General features: G+C 38.3%; 1 protein-coding gene across 3 annotated transcripts in view; it reads left to right on the plus strand.

Moving 5' to 3' along the window:
- The window catches only part of LOC126184978 (TBC1 domain family member 22B), a 154,209-nt gene that overhangs the window by 70,695 nt on the left and 62,316 nt on the right, over positions 1-21,198 (plus strand). For all 3 annotated transcript variants that reach the window (XM_049927678.1, XM_049927679.1, XM_049927680.1), the window contains exon 6: positions 13,695-13,834. In XM_049927678.1, the coding sequence (XP_049783635.1) occupies positions 13,695-13,834 (140 nt within the window). The remainder of the gene's footprint in view (positions 1-13,694; positions 13,835-21,198) is intronic.

The raw sequence follows: 21,198 nt of genomic DNA on the forward strand, positions 1-21,198 counted from the left end.
AGAGCTGATGACATTGCTTTCCAGACAAACCTTTTACTTCCAAATGTGTGTGCATTTGAGAGCATCTGCAGTCATTTCTCCATAATAAACTGAGTGGGGCTCTGAACTCAATTTACTATCGACTGGTTAGTGCAGCTTTCTTGTGTATTACTGCCTGGGGCTTTAACTGGGACCATTGGGCTCAGTAACACTCGGAGGTGAACCACTTCTTTTCGAAAACAAAGTTCTTTTCTTAATTTCGATTTGGAATTGGAAAGTTGGGTCATCTAAAATGTCATTGGTATTATTCTGTTCAAGTATTTGTAATGTGTTGTAAATATAATCTTGATTGATTGTGTTTACTACTGCATTACTCTTCTCAGCTTTTCTGTCATAATGTGTGTGCTGTAGTTTCCTGTTGATGGTAGTAGAGCAGATTTAACTTTGCATTTGATTTTTGGCTTTATGGCAAAGTATCAACCTGCTCAGTGGAAGTGCTACACGAGTTGCAATATACCATATTTACTCGAATCTAAGCCGCACTTTTTTTCCGGTTTTTGTAATCAAAAAAACCGCCTGCGGCTTAGAATCGAGTGCAAAGTAAGCGGAAGTTCTGTACAATGTTGGTAGGTGCCGCCACAACTAACTTCTGCCATAGAATATATGTAGTGCTACACAGGCATGCTTTACAGGCACAAAGATAAATACTGGCACCAAAACCTCTGCATCAGTAAATAAATTAAAAAAAAAAAAAAAGGTGGAAGACGAGCTTTTTTCTCTGCCCCGAGTTTCGACCACTGCATTTTCATACATTATCCAACGAAGTAAATACAAATTCCATATTGTTCACCTTCGAATGTAGCAGCCTTTCATTGTACTACGAAAATCTGGCTGGCAAGACTGTTTGGGATGTTTGTCAGTATGGCCAACTCAACATTCTGAATTTTTTCCTACCTGTGACAAGAGATGGTTGCTAATAGGAACTTTGATGAATTGTGAATCACATGCATAATTCTCTTCACCATAAGAATAATACGAATATAAACATTTTGCCATGTATTCTTTCGTGTTTGCTGCCATCTCATGTAAATCCTGTCTGCCTAATAAACTATGAAACTAGAGAGAGACAACAGCAAACGTGGAAGAATGTACACCTCATGCCATGTTTATATTCATATTATTCTTACGCCGAATAGTGATACAGTCAGAAATGAAGCATGACAACTGACTAGATTTTTAAATCTAAGATGACTCTAATTTCTGTGCAGAATGTAATGTACTAAAGAGGCGTCTGCAAAGATTTTCAAATGCAGAAAATTTTTCGCTAAACTCTCCTTCACAACGTCTTCTATCACACGCAGTCTATTATTTGGTTCTTGTTGATCATTATCAAAGAAAGCAGCAGTGTAAGTAACAACAAATAGCAGTCTCTTGCCATTGTTTCGCTAATGAGACGATTCCTCTCTCTCTCTCTCTCTCTCTCTCTCTCTCTCTCTCTCTCTCTCTCTCTCTCTCAGTATGCAACAAACAATGCATGACACAGTACAATAATGCATTTTCAGCTTAGAGTGACGTAAACACCTATAACAAAGAGAACGGCACTTATCAGATCAAAGAAAAATAAGCAATCAGTTCAAACCAGATGAAGCACGTGAAAAAGGAAGGGTATCCGTATAAATATGGACGGAGCGCCTGACGCATAGCAATGGCTACCTAGTAAAGCTTAACTGCTAAGCTTACGACTCGAACCAAACTACTGTAGCTGTATCATCATTCATTTGACCTAAATTGTGTCTCATATTACAATGGGCCAACTTTTTTTTCGATTTGGAGGTGCAGCCTAAAACTTTTCTCTCCCCTTGAATTTCGAGTCTCAAATTTCAGGTGCGGCTTAGATTTTGGATAATTCTTTTTCCTTGATATCGAGTCTCATTTTTCAGGTGCAGCTTAGATTCGAGTGCGGCTTAGATTTGAGTAAATACGGTAGAGGGAGCAAATTAAGTCTTTTGTTATTTACTCATTCCAGGTCAGGCTGAATACAGTTTTATTTGCTTGATGCTATTCATAGTGCTTTCTGCACTTTCATGTCTAATGCTGATGTTTCAAAATGAACAATAATTTTTGTGTTAAATCTTATCTGTGACCGTAGTGGCAGAGTATACTAACTAGTTTTAAACATAAGGCATTGTATAATTTTGGGACACAGTACTTCTCATTGAGTGCAAACACAATGTGTTTAAGTGATGTAAAAGTTATATAACAGTGAGAAATAACAAAGAGAAAATTTTGGATATAAAATAAGAAGGTAAAAGAAGAAAAATAAGGTAGTACTTTGTCATACTAAAATACAGTTTCATCAGCAAACAAGAATTATGCAGTAATAATGTCGACAGTTTGAGATTATGCTTACTCTGAATGTGTAAAACAGAGGTGTGAAAAAAGAATTCTGTAACCAGTCACAAATGATTTTATAAATATTGTGCTACTAGTTTCAAAATCTCGTTCATAACTTTCTGTTTGACACTTCTGTGCTGTATTTGCTGCAAGTCATATGGCTTGGTGTATTCTAGCAATGAAAAGTCATTGCTTCCTATCCTAACATCAGATGGATACAAAGCTAAATTTTGTTGAGAAAATGTAGACCAAATGTGTTGCATGGTATTAATGAAATAATTCAAGAGTGGTTACAGATTTCAGTGTTTTGTTTTTTTACACTTGCAATAATGCAGTAACTTAGTGTACTTAATGGTACGCAAGCTCACTAGACAAAATAGTAGTAGTAACTCCCTTATAACAGCATAATGGTCACTTAAGTGCTGTAGATGGTGTAGAATGGCTATCAGGCTCTCGCGTGACCCACAACCACTGATTCAGTCTTTGTTGTGAAGTGCTGAGTATGTGCCAGCCAGTTGTACTGAATCAACAGAGTAAAATGGGTCAGTGTGCAAATGTGACAGAATGACAGAAAGTAGCTCACATGTTAGGACCACCCCATGACCACACGGTGTGTACTAATTTGCCCGATTTGTCAGTGTATCAATGTGAATTGTCGAACGTGTCGACGAGGAATGTCGTACCACTCACAGGTATGTAACATGGCGTAAGGAGAGTGGTAAAAAGATGCCAACTGACGGGATCAGAGATAACTGTCATGCTTTGTCAGTGACAGTCAGTTTCATAGCTGACAGGAATTGTAGCTGTCAGTCAATGTAGGTTAGTGTCAGTTAATGTAGGTTAGTGCCAGTTAATGTAGGTTAGTATCAACCAGTTTGGGGTCAGGTACATTGCAAAAAGCCATAGCTTACAGTAGCACATGAAGCTGTGCGTCTTCAGTGGGCCAAAAAAGCCAAAAAACTCAGCAGTAGCTGACTGGAGGTGCATAGTGTGTTCCTCTTTTAAAATTATGCGACATGTCAAGCTCACTAATAGCCCACTGAGGCGTTTAATGTGCAGTGTGTGAAGAGTGTAATTTTTGTCAGATATGGTTTTGTGCTGATTTTAGGCTGTTTGTTGTACCATGACTAAGTCTCACTCATTCAGGTTACTGTAAAAGTGAACTGGGATGTTTATTTCAACATTGCCAGTTACCAAATTCATGATGAATATGCTGCAGACAGATTTCTTTTCCAAGGTTTCAACCGCCATATTCACAGGGTTGTACGCATACATTGATTTGATGAACATTAGGGCACCCTATCATATCCCAGCTGGCCCTCAAATTCACTCAATTCTTAATACCATAGAAAATATCTGGGACTATTTGAAACATCAGTTGAAACAAAATAGTCAGAATTCTCTAAATTTGGTAACTTCACAGGATCTGTAAGGGACAGTCAAATCAAAATGAGACCGATGGGAAAGAAGTAAGTAAACTGTTTATTATTTCAAAAGTGAGTGCCATAACTGTGAATACATTTATCCCACTGTGAGATACGATGGTCAGTGCCTTCATGAAAAGAAGTTTGCAGTTGTCTACAGAATGAAGATTGTACCCTGGTGTGCACCTCTTCATCTGAAGCAAATCGATGGTCACGTACTTCTTTTGTGAGAGCTCCAAAAATATTGAAATTGCATGAGAGGGGCATTGGGAATGTACAGAGGGTGTGTAAGGGCTTCCTAGCAAAACTTCTACATTGTAATTGAAATAACAGGCATGCCAACTCCAGGAAACTTGTGATACGTTTTTCATTGACTGCAAGGGCCTGATGCTCATTGACTTTCTGGAATGCAGCACTACAACTAACACACATTAGTACGTGAACATTTGGTAAAAATTGAAGCATGTCATAGAGTTCAAGCACCCAGAAAGAAGATATTCACTGCCTTCAATTTTGCCTCGGACAGTGGTTGTTTTGTAAGAAACCATAAATACACTCTAAGGGAAAAAAAGATGCTCTACAAAGGAATTATACAATTGCAACAAAAATCAGTAGATGTGATGCATGTGTACAGAAAAACAAATGATTACAATTTCAGAAAAATTCGATGATTTATTTGAGAGAAGAGCTTCACAATTTGAGTATGTCAATACTGCATTGGTCCACATTTGGCCCTTAAGCAAGCAGTTGTTCGGTTTGGCATTGATTGATAGAGTTGTCAGATGTCCTCCTGAGGCATAGTGTGATAGATTTTGTCCAGTTGGCACGTTCGGCCTTCAAAATCCTGCATTGGTTGGAGGGCTCTGCCCATAATGCTGGAAATGATCTCAATTGGAGAGAGATGTGGTGATCTTGCTGGCTAAGGTAGGTTTTGGCAAGTGTGAAGACAAGCAGTAGAAACTCTTGCCATCTACATCTACTTCTACATATATACTCTGCTAGCCACCAAGTGGTGTGTGGTGGAGGGCACAATTCGCACCAAAGTCATATTTCCCCCCATCTGTTCCACTCGCGGATCATGCGAGGGAAAAACGTCTGTCTGAACACCTCAGTACAAGCTCTAATTTCCCTTATCTTTGAATGGTGATCACTGCACGATTTGAAAGTTGGAGGTGGTAATATATGCTCTACATCCTCGGTGAAGATCAGATTTCGGAATTCAGTGAGCAACCCCTTTCACTTAGTGTGCCGTCTATCTGCAAGTGTGTCCCACTTCAAACTTTCTACGAGATTTGGAATTATCTTGTGATGGCTAAATGTACCAGTCACAAATCTTGCCACTCATCTTTGACCTTCTCTATCTCTTGAATCAGACCCAACTGGTAAAGGTCATATACAGACGAACAATACTCTTAAGACTGGACGAACTAACGTATCGTAAGCTATTTCCTTTCTAGAAAGACCGCATCGCTTCAGGATTCTACCAATAAACCGCAATCTAGAGTTCACTTTGCCCGTTACTTGTGTAATCTGATCATTCCATTTGAGATCATTTCGAATAGTCACACCCAGATACTTGACGGATGTTACCTCTTCAAGAGACTGGGCATTTATTTTGTACTTGTACATTAATGGGGATTTTCGCCTTGTTATACGCAGTAGGTTATACTTGCAAATATTGAGAGATAACTGCCAGTCATTACACCACTTATTTATTTTTTCCAGATCCTTATTGATTTGTTCACAACTTTTGTGCGATACTACTTTCCTGTAGGCTACAGCATCATCGGCAAAAAGTCTAATGCTGCTGTCAGTACCATCAACCAGGTCGTTTATGTAAATCATAAAAAGCTGTGGACTTATTACACTGCCCTGGGGCACACCTGAAGTTACGCTTGTTTCTGTTGAAGTCGCCCCATTCATGACAACATACTGCTCTCTGTCTGTTAGAAAACTATCTGTCTAACTGCATACGTCATCAGATAGACCGTTAACACGCACTTTATGGAGCAAGCCACAGTGCAGAACTGAGTTGAATGCCTTTCGAAAGTCGAGAAATATGGCATCAACCTGGGAGCCAGTATCTAGAGCCTGTTGTATATCATGCACAAAGAGGTCCAGCTGTGTCTCGCATGACCACTGTTTCCTAAAACCATGCTGGTTTCTGCAGATGAGCTTCTCAGAGTCGAGAAAGGTCATTATGTCTGAAGAAAAAATATGTTCCATGACTCTACAACAAATCGATGTCAGTAAAACTGGCCGGTAACTATGTGCATCCGATTTTCTACCCTTTTTATAGATTGCTGTGACCTGGGCCTTCTTCCAGTCCCATGGAACTTTCCCTGTTCCAATGATCTCTTATAGATGATGGTTAAGAATGGTGCTATATTTGTAGCGTAGTCAACATATAATCTTACCAGGATACCGTCTGGGCCAGATGCCTTCCTGGCTTCTAAGGACCTTAACTGTTTTACAATCCCAGATACACTAAACATTGTGTCAGCCATCCTTGCGTTTGTTCGATTATTGAAAGGGGGAATGGTGCTGCAGTTCTCTACTGTAAACGAGTTTTTGAAAGCTAAGTTTAGAAATTCGGCCTTCTGTTTATCATTATCAGTTACATTATCCGTACTGTCAGCAAGAGAAGGTATTGAATTATTTGTAACGTTCATAGATTTTACGTACGACCAAAATTTTTTGGGGTTATTTTTAGAATCTGCAGATAAAATATTGCTTTCAAATTTGTTAAAAGAATCTCTCATTGACCTTTTGACAACTGCTTTCAGTTCGCATAATTTCTGTTTGTCAGTGGGGCAGTGACTACGTTTAAAACGACTGTGCAAAATTCTCTGCTTTCTCAGCAACTTCCTAATTTGTTTGTTGTACCAAGGTGGATCGTTTCCCTCCCCTATATTTTTGCCAGGCACATACTTCTCTAGCAAGTGGTAGACAATACCTTTAAATTTCAACCAAAGATGCTCAATATCTTTGTGTCCTGCGGTGAATGATTGGAGCTGACTATGAAGATATTCATTAATGACACTTATATTTGCTTTCCCAAACAAGGAAACTCTACGCTGATTTTTTTTGCAACTGCCACTGACATAGAAGCCACAATGACATTATTGTCACTAATACCTTCTTCTAGATTAACTTCCTCAAAAAGATCAAGTCTGTCTGTCACCAAGATATCTAATATGTTCCCATCTGGAGTTGGTTTTCCAACCAATTGCTCAAGGTTGTATGTTGAGAGCACTGCTAGAATAACTTCACACAAGTCTTTGCTTCTGCCCCCTGTGATAAACATGTAATTTTCCCAGTCAATGGATGCCAGATTAAAGTATCCACCTATAACTAATGGATGCCATGTGCAGGTGGGCATTATTGGGCTGAATTGTAAGCCAAGGATTGCTTGCCATTAAGGGCAACAAAATGGGGCATAGAATATCATTGACATACCGCTGTGCTGTGAGGGTGCCACAGATGACAACCAAAAGCACTCTCTTAGGAAAATAAATGGCACCCCAGAACATCACTCCTGGTTGTGAAGCCATATATTGGGTGATAGTCAGGTTGGTATCTCACCTCTGTCAAGGGCGACTAGAGACACATCCTAGCTGATCGTTGAAGCTGAGTTCGGAATGAGACTCATCACTGAAGACAACTCTACTTCAGTAAATGAGAAACCAAGCCCGAGACATTTCTGTAGATGCCTCAGTCAATGATGGGATACCGTCCCGACTGTAGCCTGCCATATGGCCTGACAACCAGGAGTGATGGTCTGAGGTGCCATTTCTTTTCACAGCAGCACCCCTTTGGTTTTCATCTGCAACACCCTTACAGCACACTGGTATATAGATGATATTCTATACTACATTTTGTTGTCCCTGATGTCAAGCTATCTTGGGCTTGCATTTCAGCAAGATAATGTGCCTGCCTGCACACGGCCAGAGTTTCTGCTGCTTGTCTTCATTCTTGCCAAACCCTACCTTGGCCGGAAAGGTTGCCAGATCTCTTCCCAATTCCCAGTTGAGAATTTTTGGAGCATTGTGTGCAGGGCCCTGGAACCATCTCAGGATTTTGATTTTCTAACACACCAGTTGGATAGAATTTGGCATGATATCGCTCAGGAGGACTTCCAACAACTCTATCAGTCAATGCCAAACTGAATAACTGCTTACCAGAAGGCTAGAGGTGGGGACCAATGTATTACTGACATGCTGAATGTGTGAAGTTCTTTCTCTTGAATAAACTATCCAGTTTTTCTGAAATCATGTGTTTGTCTCTACATGTACATTACACCTACCGATTTCTGTCCCATTCGTATAATTCCTTCATGGTGTCTCTTCTTCTTCTTCTTCTTCTTCTTCTTCTTCTTCTTCTTCCCCCCTCCTTTTTTAAAAAAAAGAAAAGGGGGGGGGGGGGGGTGAGTGTGTGTTTCCATGAAGGCATTGACCATCTTGTTTCACAGTGGGATAAATATATTAAAAGTTATTGGGATTATTTCTGAAATAATTAACAGTTAACTTACCCCTTTTACATCTGGTTTTTGCATGGCCATCCATGTGACTGATGGTCTGGAGGACTTTGGCAGTTCACTTATGTAAAAAAAAAAAAAAAAAAATAAAAAAATGTAGCTGCAGGCATCAGTTTTATGTTATTTTATTATATGGCAACCAGTTTCAGTGACTCAGTACACTATCTTCAAGCATGTATGTATAAACAATAATGATCGCATCATCAACTTACCAACAATGCAAAGACTGTTTATAAACGCTGGCCGGTGTGGCCGTATGGTTCTAGGCGCTTCAGTCTGGAACCGCTACGGTCGCAGGTTCAAATCCTGCCTCGGGCATGGATGTGTGTGATGTCCTTAGGTTAGTTAGGTTTAAGTAGTTCTAAGTTCTAGGGGCTGATGACCACAGATGTTAAGTCCCATAGTGCTCAGAGCCATTTGAACCCCCCCCCCCTTTTTTTTTTTTTTTCTTTTTTCTTTTTTTTTTTTTTTTTTTTTTTTTTTTAACAGAGTGGAAGTCAAGGATATACTATGTTTGTGAATGTACAGTAATAATTTGATACAAACCAACACACACATCCATTGTCACGTACCTAAAATAGAATTATATATAGTATACCATGATGAATTTCCACTCTATACATTGTACAAATGTACTATTTATTAATAAAATGACTAGTCAAATATTCCATGATTAAAAAGTGGTAAGTTAGGTGATACACTAAACTGCAAAATCATGAAGTAAACTACAAAACTAACTGTACAGAATTATAGATGTATGAAAGAAACAACAACAACATCAGAAATAAATAAACCAAATAAATATTAATCTACGTGTGCAAGTAGTCTTTGCATGGACAGCATCAATGGTATCTGAGTGTCAATGTAGGTAAATCTATAAAAATGGCAGTAGAAATATGTCTACATGTCACATTGAAATTATGAAATGCACAGGTGAAAACTGTGTATGGGCATATTTTTGTCATATGCAAAAAATGAATGTCCAAGAACGTGTCAAAAAACCAAATAGAGAAAACCACCTATGTCATACCATACACAGAATGTACAAAACTCAAAATAATATTCAGAACGAACAGCATATATACAGTTACATGCAAGTAGCATTTGCAAAAGGACAGTGTCGACAAAATCTAAGTCACTATAGGTATAACTATCAAAATGACAATATAAATATATTTATATGTCATGTCACAATAAGATATTGAGGTGGAAACCATAGTGGAGCAGTCTTAAATCATATGTATAAAATGAGTGTCCAAAACATGTCAAAAGACCAAATGTAGATAAGCACCTATGACATAACATCTATAGAATATATGAAAAATCCCCATAAGATACTATTCAAGGCGAAGAACATTATGTGTGAATGCATCCATGTATCGTGTACTGCCATAAAACAAAAATCAAATGAGAAGTACCGTCTAAATCGTGTAGACATCAGAAACTAATAATGTACGTTCACATAACATATAGTATCTATAAATCATATGATAAGTTACCAGTAATATCAAAGATGAAAAAACCCTATCCAGACAAAGCGGTCAACAACCACAAAACACAAAAATATACGTGATCTATCCAGATACCCTATATCGAATGCAGTGAAATATGGCGTGGATATGTGAAGAAGATAATACTTATGTCATCCAACAAATCTTGGAATAAGTATATGGAACCAACATACACTGCTGGGTAATTTCACAAAAGATGTAATGGTGTAAGACAAACACTTACACCAACCTATGTACAACATGTGTAACCAGGTAAAAAACTAGTCAGTAAAATTATAGTATAAATTTTACATTTGCCTTGTGTTTATTTGACTGGCCCTTATAATAATCAATGAGTGGCTTCAGCTGGACATTACATACCTGGAAAAACTTGTGAGTCCTTGACCATGCTGAATTAAGGCAATTATCAAGGTTATAGACGGTTTTATAGGGTACTAGCATGATGTCTCTTGGGGTAACTAATTTTTGTCCAATATGTTTACATATGAGCAAGATGTTTAAGAGGTGGTTGATGACAACCATGTAAATGTGTGCAGGCTTAGTCTTGTTACAAGTAGCTTCACTTAAAAGAAGTATGTGATGATAAAGGAAATACCGTGTAACTGGTATTAACTGTAACTATAGTCTGTTCAAAATTACTTGATAGTTGACAACTGTCATGCGGTACTGCAGTGTTGCCACATCGGCTACCACTCAGTTAAAGGTGACATACCAACACAGCAGATCACTTCACAGGTGCTGAAATGCGGTTTGTGTAATGTAGAGCGATGTTGGAGGTTGCTGCCATCAGGTATGGTGGGAATATGAGATGCTCTATCCACAACTGATTTTAAATGTCCAGTGGCTGAACTGTAGCAGAAAACATGTTTTGTAGCCCTGAACTTACACTCATTTACTAAGATAATCACAACTCCTTGATATGCAATGTATCTGAGAACATAATGGTCAGGATCCTGCAGAAGAACCATTAATGACTCTACATCTACATCTACATCTACATCCATACTCCGCAAGCCACCTGACGGTGTGTGGCGGAGGGTACCTTCAGTACCTCTATCGGTTCTCCCTTCTATTCCAGTCTCGTATTGTTCGTGGAAAGGAGGATTGTCTGTATGCCTCTGTGTGGGCTCTAATCTCTCTGATTTTATCCTCATGGTCTCTTCGCGAGATATACGTAGGAGGGAGCAATATACTGCTTGACTCTTTGGTGAAGGTACGTTCTCGAAACTTTGACAAAAGCCTGTACCGAGCTACTGAGCGTCTCTCCTGCAGAGTCTTCCACTGGAGTTTATCTATCATCTCCGTAACGCTTTCGCGATTACTAAATGATCCTGTAACGAAGCGCGCTGCTCTCCGTTGGATCTTCTCTATCTCTTCTATCAACCCTATCTGGTACGGATCCCACACTGCTGAGCAGTATTCAAGCAGTGGGCGAACAAGCGTACTGTAACCTACTTCTTTTGTTTTCGGATTGCATTTCCTTAGGATTCTTCCAATGAATCTCAGTTTGGCATCTGCTTTACTGACAATCAACATTATATGATCATTCCATTTTAAATCACTCCTAATGCGTACTCCCAGATAATTTATGGTATTAACTGCTTCCAGTTGCTGACCTGCTATTTTGTAGCTAAATGATAAAGGATCTATCTTTCTGTGTATTCGCAGCACATTACACTTGTCTACATTGAGATTCAATTGCCATTCCCTGCACCATACGTCAATTCGCTGCAGACTCTCACTTTGCTCACAGCATTTAAAGCTGACATACATGAGCAAACTCAAAAAAAATAATAAGTTTCGGCATGAAAAGCGTAATGTAACACATTGCTTTTGCTGCACAAGTTGGTGCAATACTGAGCGATGAGCAGTCCTTGTTGGAAACCATTTGCAGATTATACTTGACACCGACAGATTCCAAACGAAAAGGAAAGATAGAAAGAAAAATAACAGCAAATAAAAAAGTCAATACGATGATGAAAATGATGCAACAAAAGATTAAAGATAAAAAATACACGGAAACCATTTAATTGAAAATAATAATAGAGTATTCTTGATGAAGACTTAAAAACTTTTAAAAATTGTCACCAGAAGAGATTTGAACCCACCACATTTTGCTTCTCAAACTGTTACATTACAACTGTGCTACAGAAGAACTTTGGGTTATGTTGTTATAAGTGGTTATGTGTAGAACCAGTTGCAGTAATCATTTGCTGCCTTCAAAAAGTTTGGTTTACCTCATTTCGTATGAAGTTTACCTACTGTAAGCCAATCTCTGTGATGATGTGGAGCTGAATTGCATCTTGTGTGAAAGAATCCAGTAGTCTTTGCCTAGTGGTGTGTACGAAATGTGCATTATTTTGTCACTGTTGTTTTGCGTGTGTGTATTGTTTGTGATGAAATGTGAAACAAAAGAGAAGTACCCAGGATTTGGGATCAAAACACAAGAAGAAGAAGAAAAAAGAAAAAAACAGACAAGGGATTGGAAGTTTGCTGTGGCAGTTTGGCAATGGTGAACAGTTCAGGCGTGACGTTGAGTACACTTTTTGGAAGAAGATACCTCCAACATGCGAAGTGCCAACTATCAAGTAATTTTAGTCAGGTTATAGTAGTACATACTGAAGTAAGTTTCCATTCCTTTTTCCCCCCATACAACTCTTTGCATTTATTTAATGATGTGTATTAATCATCTGTGGAGTGGTTACTTTCAATTACTGATGCATGGTGGGCTATTGTTGTGTGCCTTGCCCTGTGTCCATTTCACTCTTTTTGGAAAACCAGCCACGGTGTGATAGTATATCATATTTTCACTGGATGTTTTTGTACTACAATCAGATTTAAAGTCATATAATTGGCCTTCCTTATCCAATCAATTATGTATATCCTATAAGCAGAGTTTCTTGTTTCTATCTAAGTGTTACAGGAGGAAATAAAATGAATTTCGTATGTTTTTCGTCCCCCCACTGTGCCACTTCCCTAATTTTGGAACCGTCCAACCCATTATTTTGTGTCTCTTACTGAAGTTTGACTTATTATAATTTTCAGTCAGTTATCCCATTTTGGAACCATCAAGCCCGTAATTTTGTATCTCTTATCAAAATGTGTTACTTGGTCCCTAATTAAAAATTGGAAAATTAAAAGTGTCACCTCCTGTATCCATCTCTGTCTGTCTCTCTTTGTCTGACACATGTTTGCTACTCCATCTGTCCATCTATTGCAGCTAAGTCTTTTTCTCAGTAGAAAGAACTAGAAGCAAATTAATAACTGACTTGTAACTTGCAGGTCAGAGTGGAACTATAGTGTTCAAATGGAATAGTAATTTGTTCAAAAAGTATCCTGTGTGTAAAATAATTTTTTCATGAAGAATATAGCATTGGTTCTAGTTATGCTTGTTGTGTACAGATACGTCACTAGACTGTAATTCAACCTTCACATAATTAAAGCTCTCCTGTAAAATTTGTGGATATTAATGCAAAAGTATTGAGATATATAACATGCTTTTGGTGGCTGTGAAATATTGTGTTTTTTTTTAATTTTGTCCGTGGATAATGAGTGTGTGAAAAACTTTCTGAAGTTGTTTGTTCCAAAAGTAAGTGTTTTGAGATTGTAATATAATTTAAAAATAGATTTGGAGGTTGTTGATAGAAAGAAACAGAATAACTTATGAAACTAAAGGACTTGCAGCTGAAATTAAATCTGTGTCTTCTGTAGTAATTAAGAGTAACCAAATTTTCATCAAATTCGTGTTACAAAAAGTGTATGAAAACAATTTCTTTTTCAGTGCTACCTTTTCAACAGTTTGTTTTCTTTCTCAGTTTGTATTTGCCTTATTATTCGGTTGTTTTACAGGCTCAGATTCAGAAGGAAGTAAGCTAGAAAGGTTTCAACCATTACTGGAAAGTTCTCTTTTGAATTTAGAAGACCTCAGACACCTTAGTTGGTCTGGCATTCCAGTAAAAGTGAGACCAATCACGTGGCGCCTCCTATCTGTAAGTACCGTTTAAAGGATATAAACTACTGATAATATTACTTTGTTCAGTATTTTGAATGTTATTATTCCAGGATGTACTTATCTCAGATTAATAAAAATAAAATTAGCTTAAAATGTTTTCCCTATTTTTCTAATATCCATCATCATCATCATCATCATCATCATCTTGCAGATTCCTGCCACTGGCAAGGTCTGCTTGGAACACAAGCCTCTCCATCTTCTCATGCCTTCCAACCACCTCTGTCATTGCTCTAGTGCAGTCTTCCTTTTTCCGAATGGTTTCTTCTTTCTCTTTTAACCATTTCTCTCTTGCTCTTTGCCTGGTCTATTGCTTTCCATGTCTGTCTTGTGTCTTCCTATGCTTCCTCTGCCCTAAAATTATCTGCACATACCAATACTGTTTTCCTACAAACAGGTATTCATTGTGTATTATCCCTTTAACACTTTCATTTATCATCTTTTCCATTTTTTGTTACACCTACCTGTAGAGCAAGTAAAAAGTCATTTTATTTTATGACCAAATTCAGTACTATTTTTTAATCAATTTCGGTGTTAATTCTTAGCAAATTTTGCTGTTGTTTTTATGCAATTTCACTGTTTTTTTGCCAACTTAGATGTTTTTTCCCCTCAGATTCATAACTTTTTTCATGGAAAAATGACAGGTTTCACAATATTTAAAAAAAATCACTGATTTCACAATATTTTGTAACACTTGTCAAATTTATGTGATATTACTAAAAACCAACAATTTCACACTATTTTTCGCATTATCATTTTTGCAAAATTTTCCTCTCCCTTCCAATCTGTCATCCCACAAACTTAATTTAACTTGCGTCCACCTTCCTTTTTTCCTCCCTTGCCTTCATGATCCAAGTTCCTGCAGTATATGTCATTATTGCTATTTAATATATCTAGTATATCACCTTCTTTAATTGCTTCAGACCAGTTCTCTGATTCAGCCATCCTGTTCTCTCTCCTCCCATTCTCATGCATTGTAAACTTCCCTGGCACAGTTCTTCTATCCTCAGAATTGTCTGCTTCTCTACCCCTTTCCTTTCTTGTGTCTCCCCAACTTTACTTCTGAAAGCAATGTCATATGCTTTCTCTGATTCCAAGAGACCTTTGTGCTGTTCCTTTTTCTATCCTACTCTTCATAGATAAAATGCAATTTATGATCAGACTGGTAGCAACATGGTGGCCGGTCAAACAAACAAGCAGTTCATGAGGTCGATGATGGAGGAGTTCACGAAGTGAACAACTAGTCATAAATGAAGTCCAGAGTGTAGCGAGTGTCATCGTAAGTGTGCACAAACAGTCCAGGGAGCAATCTGGATCCAAATGCAGTACAGGCAAGGCCAGTCACTATAGTAATTGATTGTGCATATGAAAGGCATCAAGGAACTAGTGAGACAGACATGCAAGTTGGTCCGTGGTATTTACTACTACACTCGCAACAGTGGACAGGCCCATGTGATATGTCTGTGGTTGTGGCGGAGTATAATGACCGATACTCTGACCTGCTCTCCATATCCATACTCTGGTTGGCTGGCTGGCTGGGTAACCCAGATCACTGTCAGACACTACATTCTTGCAGATGTCTCACTGCAAATATGAGTTCAACTATGGACCTTTCCCTCCCCCCCGCCCCCCCCCTCCCTGCTTGCACAGGATAGAGTAGCATGGAGAGCTGCATCAAACCAGTCTGGACTGAAGACCACAACAGCAAGAAGTCATACTGTTTCTCTCTGAGTTGATTCTCCACTATTCTCCAGATTCATCAGTCCAGTATTTTATAAAAAAAATAAAAAAAATAAAAAATTGAACAGTGGCATGTAAGGCTAATGTCTCTATAATTTTTTTATATACTTTTGGCTTCCGTTTTTGAAGACAGGTACGGTGTTATTCCCTTCTTCCACTTTTCTTGAGTTTTCATTTCCTTCCGACTCTCATAAGTCTACTAGGCCACCTCCTATGCTGCTCTCAGTATTTCGACATTTAGTTCATCCAACCCCACTGCCTTTCCTCCTTTCATGTTCTTCAGTGCCTCCTCTACACATTAGATTACAGAAAAGACTTCCTGACAGATTCCTATTCGAAGTTAACAAATATGTTGGTTTTTCTTGCTATTACTCATCTGCATTTTGTATCCTCTGTAGTCGGACCGTCATAATTATTTTACTGTTCAAATAGCAAAACTCCATTACTACTTTTAGTCTCTTATTTCCTAATCTAATTTCCCTAGCAGCACCTGATTTAATTTTACTACGTTGCATTGTCTTCATTTTACTTTTGTTTGTGTTCATTTTATCTTTTTTTTTCAAGATATCAATTCCATTCAACTGATGCCCCAAGCCATTAGCCATTTCCAACAGAAATACGATGTCATCGGCAAACCATAAAATTTTTATTTCTTCTCCCTTAACTTTAATTTCTTTTCAGAATTTTTTGTTATTTTCATCACTACTTGCTCAGGGTATATATTGAATAACATTGGGGATAGGCTACAACCCTTTCTCAGTCCCTTGTCAATCGCTGCTTCCCTATCACATCCTTTGGTCCTTATAACCGCAATCAGGTTTCTGAACAAGTTATAGATTTTATTCCTGTCACCTTTCATCAATAAAATTCAGTATCTTGTGTGTTATTCAAGGATTTCTACTGTGTCTTATTTTTCATCTATTCAATTCTTTGCTGCCTTCACTATTTAATGTCTCAAAGCTGCCCGTTCATCTTATGCTGTATTCCTTTGCCTTGTTTTTGTCAGTAGTCACCTAATTCTCTCTTTGAAACTCTCAACAACCAGTAGTTTCTTGAATTAATCGAGGTCCCATTTCCTCAGTTTCCTGCTTTTCTGAAATTTCTGCCGTTCATACCCAATAAATGAAGGTCAGAGTTCACCTGTGTAAGTGTTTAGCAGTTTAAAATCTAATTTTAAAATATCTGTCTTACCAGTATGTAATATATGTGCAAACCCTCCAGTACCTCCAGGTCTCTTCCACATATCAGAGTCTAGTGGAGAGGAATCTCTAGTAGCTGTAGATGTAGGAAGTATGCAGCAGACCTCAGCAGTTACGGTGGCTAGGACAATTGCAAAGTCGAAGAGGAAGAAGAAGGTTCTGCTGTTAGGTAGTTCTCATGGCAGAGGTGTAGGCCAGCAGTTGCAGGAAGTGCTGGGGAGTGAGTACCAGGCCACCAGCATTGTGAAGTCTAATGCAGGATTGGCTCAGGTGACTGTTAACATAGGGGGGTTATGTAGGGATTTTACTAAAGAGGATCAGGTAGTGATTGTGGTTGGGGCTGGTAATAGTATTGATAGGGATGGGGAGTATGACATAGATGGTGACCTGGACAAGATAGCCACTCAGACTGGCAACACGAATGTGCATTTCGTGGAACTGTTTCAGCGTCACGATCGGCCTCATCTTAATACAGCCATCAGGCGTAATAACATGAGACTTGGGGGTGCGCTGATGACAGAAAGCATGGGTCACATTTCAGTGGTGTCGGTGGAGTCTAATCAGCAGGACGGGTTTCACTAGACATGGCCTGTACCTCGACAGGTATGGGAAGGGGAGGTTGGCAAAGCTTATAGGTGACAGCATAGGTGGGGGTGGTGGGATCACTCGTGGGAAAATTCCTGCAGTAGTCGGTGTTAGAGCTGCACCTTTTTTAGATTGAAGTCAGCTGATAGGTATTCCTGCTTAAGGGAAGTCTGTCTAACAAAGGAACCACTTTTGACAAAGCCTAGGTATCCGAGTAATGAAGGAATTAGTATATTTCATCAAAATATACAAGGTATTAGAGATAAAGTTAGTGAACTGCCTATAGATGTTAACTCTGAAATTGTTGGTATATCTGAACACTTCTTAATTAAGGAGACAATTCAGAGGTTTCCTTTACCAGGATACAGGATGGCTGGCAGCTTTTCTAGGAGCTCTTTGCGGTGTGAGGGAGTAGCCATGTATGTGAAAAACGGCATCCCATTTGAGTCAATTGATGTTTCAAAGTACTGCACTGAAAAGGTGTTTGAATGTTGTGCAGATGTGGTTAAATTTAGTGGAGCTAAACTTCTAACTGTTGTTATTTATAGATCGCCAGACGCCGATATCACAACATTTTTGCTAAAGCTAGAGGAGGTTCTTGGTTCACTTTATAGGAAATACAAAAAGTTAGTTATATGTGGTGACTTCAATATTAATTGTATAAGTGATTGTGCAAGGAACTGGATGCTGGTACACCTCCTTAATTCATATAATCTTATGCAAACTGTATTCTTTCCAACGAGAGTGGAAGGGAACAGTAGAACAACCATAGACAACATTTTTGTTCATTACTCATTACTAGAAGGGCATTCTGTGAGCAAAAAGGTGAATGGCCTTTCAGATCATGATGCACAAATTTTTAACTCTAAAAGATTTTTGTGCTGCAACACATGTTAAATATAGTTATCAACTGTGTAGGAAAGCTGGTCCAGTTGCTGTAGAGACCTTTGTAACCTTATTAAGGAACAAGAGTGGCAAGATGTTTATAGCGCTGATACAGTAGACGATAAATATAATGCTTTTCTCAAGACTTTTCTCGTGCTCTTTGAAAGTTGCTTTCCGTTAGAACATTCAAAACAGGGTACTAGCACAAACAGGCAGCCTGGGTGGCTGACTAGAGGGATAAGAATATCTTGTAGAACAAAGTGGCAATTATATCAAAACATTAGAAACAGTCAAAATCTAAATGCAGCAGCCCATTACAAACAGTATTGTAAGGTGCTTAAAAATGTTATTAGGAAGGCAAAAAGTAAGTGGTATGCAGATAGAATAGCTAAGTATCAGGATAAAATTAAAACCATATGGTCAGTCGTAAAGGAAGTGGCTGGTCTGCAGAGACAGGTCAAGGATGTAGAAACAGTGCGTAGTGGGAATGTCCGTGTTACTGATAAGTCGCATATATGTACAGTATTTAATAATCACTTTCTGAATATAGCAGGTGAACTAAATAGAAACCTAGTCCCAACAGGGAATCATATAGCGCTCTTAGAAAAATGTGTTCCGAGACTGTTACCTGAAATGCTCCTCCATGATACTGACAAGAGGGAGATTGACTTAATAATTAAATCACTAAAGACCAAGAACTCTCATGGATATGACGGGGTATCTACAGAATACTGAAGTATTGTTCTGTGTTTGTTAGACCAGTACTTAGCCATATCTGTAACTTTTCCTTTAGGAGTGGTTGGTTTCCTGACCGATTAAAGTACTCTGTAGTGAAGCCACTTTATAAAAAGGGAGACAGGGATAATGTTGACAACTTTAGACCTATTTCCATGCCATCGGTGTTTTCTGAAGTTATCGAGAAGGTTGTATATACAAGATTGCTGAAGCATTTAAATTCCCATAATTTGCTGTCAAATGTACAGTTTGGTTTTAGAAATGGTTTAACAACTGAAAATGTTATATTCTCTTTTCTCTGTGAGGTTTTGGACGGATTAAATAAAAGGTTGCGAACGCTAGGTGTTTTCTTTGATTTAACTAAGGCTTTTTACTGTGTTGACCACAAAATATTACTGCAGAAGTTGGGCCATTATAAAGTAAGGGGAGTAGGTTATAATTGGTTTGCCTCTTACTTTAAGAACAGAAAGCAGAAGGTAATTCTCCACAATATTGAGAGTGGTAGTAATGTTCAGTCGCAATGGGGCACTGTTAAGTGGGGCGTTCCTCAAGGGTCGGTGCTGGGGCCACTGCTGTTTCTTATTTATATAAATGATATGCCTTCTAGTATTACAGGTGATTCAAAAATATTTCTGTTTGCTGATGACACCAGCTTGGTAGTGAAGGATCTTGTGTGTAATATTGAAACAGTATCAAATAATGTAGTTCATGAAATAAGTTCGTGGTTTGTGGAAAACAACTTGATGCTAAATCACAGTAAGACTCATTTTTTACAGTTTCTATCTCGCAATTCAACAAGAACCGATATTTTGATCCGACAGAATGGGCATATTATAAGTGAGACGGAACAGTTCAAGTTCCTAGGCGTTTGGATAGATAGTAAGCTGTTGTGGAAAGCCCATGTCCAGGATCTTTTTCAGAAACTAAATGCTGCTTTATTTACCATTAGAACAGTATATGAAATAAGTGACAGTTCAATGCGAAAAGTAGTCTACTTTGCATATTTTCATACACTTATGTCATATGGTATTATTTTTTGGGGTAATTCTTCTGATTCAAAAAGGGTATTTTTGGCTAAAAAACGGGCTGTTCGAGCTATATGTGGTGTAAGTTCGAGAACCTCTTGTCGACCCCTATTCAATAGTCTGGGAATTCTGACATTGCCCTCGCAGTATATATTTTCTTTAATGTCGTTTGTTGTTAGCAATATTAGCCTATTCCCAAGAGTTATCAGCTTTCACTCAGTTAATATTAGGCAGAAATCAAAACTGTATGTGGAATGCACTTCCTTGACTCTTGTGCAGAAAGGAGAGCAGTATTTTGCTGCATCCATTTTGCAATAAGCTACCACAAGAACTCAAAAATCTTAGCAGTAGCCCAAAGTCTAGTCGAAACTGAAGAGTTTCCTCATGGCTCACTCCTTATATTCTGTCTAGGAGTTCCTGGAAGGGCTAAAAAATTAAGCAAATTCCAGTATTACATTGTTGATTTTCTTTATTTAAACTTGCGACTTGTCGCCTGAATATTTTTTTATATTTCATTTTATCTGTTTCTACTATCGTGTTATAATTTCTTGTATTGACTCGTTCCATGACCATGGAGATTTCTCCTTAATTTGGTCCCACGGAACAATAAATAAATATTCACCCTTCTTTAATAGTTCTTAAAATGGGTGTTAGCAATTATAAAATTGTGCTCTGGCCAGCTTCCCCTTTCATTCCTTTCCCAACAGCCTGTTAGTGTAATATTTTTCCTTCTCTATGTTGGCTAGCTCTAAATACAGAAACATGTAAGTTAATGCAGGTGAGTAGGAAAAAGACACCTATAATGTTAGCGTACAGCATTAGTAGCGTGCTGCTTGACACAGTCACATTGGTTAAATATCTAGGTGTAATGTTGCAAAGCAATATGAAATGGAGTGAGCATATAAGGATTGTAGTAGACCACGTATAGGACACTCTTGTGACCCATTGTTTAGTATTGTTAGTGTGTTTGGTATCTGCACCAGCTCAGATTAAAGGAAGATATTGAAGCAATTCAGAGACGGGATGCCCTAATAAGGAGGCATATAGACAGTTGTTTTTTCCCTTGCTCTGTTAGTGAGTGCATATGGTGGCTTGCAGGGTATGTTTGTAGATGAAGATGTAGATGTAGATCAGTCACGGGCAACCTTTGATGACCTGCGGGCTGGCTTCACATA

Source organism: Schistocerca cancellata, chromosome 4, assembly GCF_023864275.1.
Source record: "Schistocerca cancellata isolate TAMUIC-IGC-003103 chromosome 4, iqSchCanc2.1, whole genome shotgun sequence".
Lineage (NCBI taxonomy): Eukaryota > Metazoa > Arthropoda > Insecta > Orthoptera > Acrididae > Schistocerca > Schistocerca cancellata.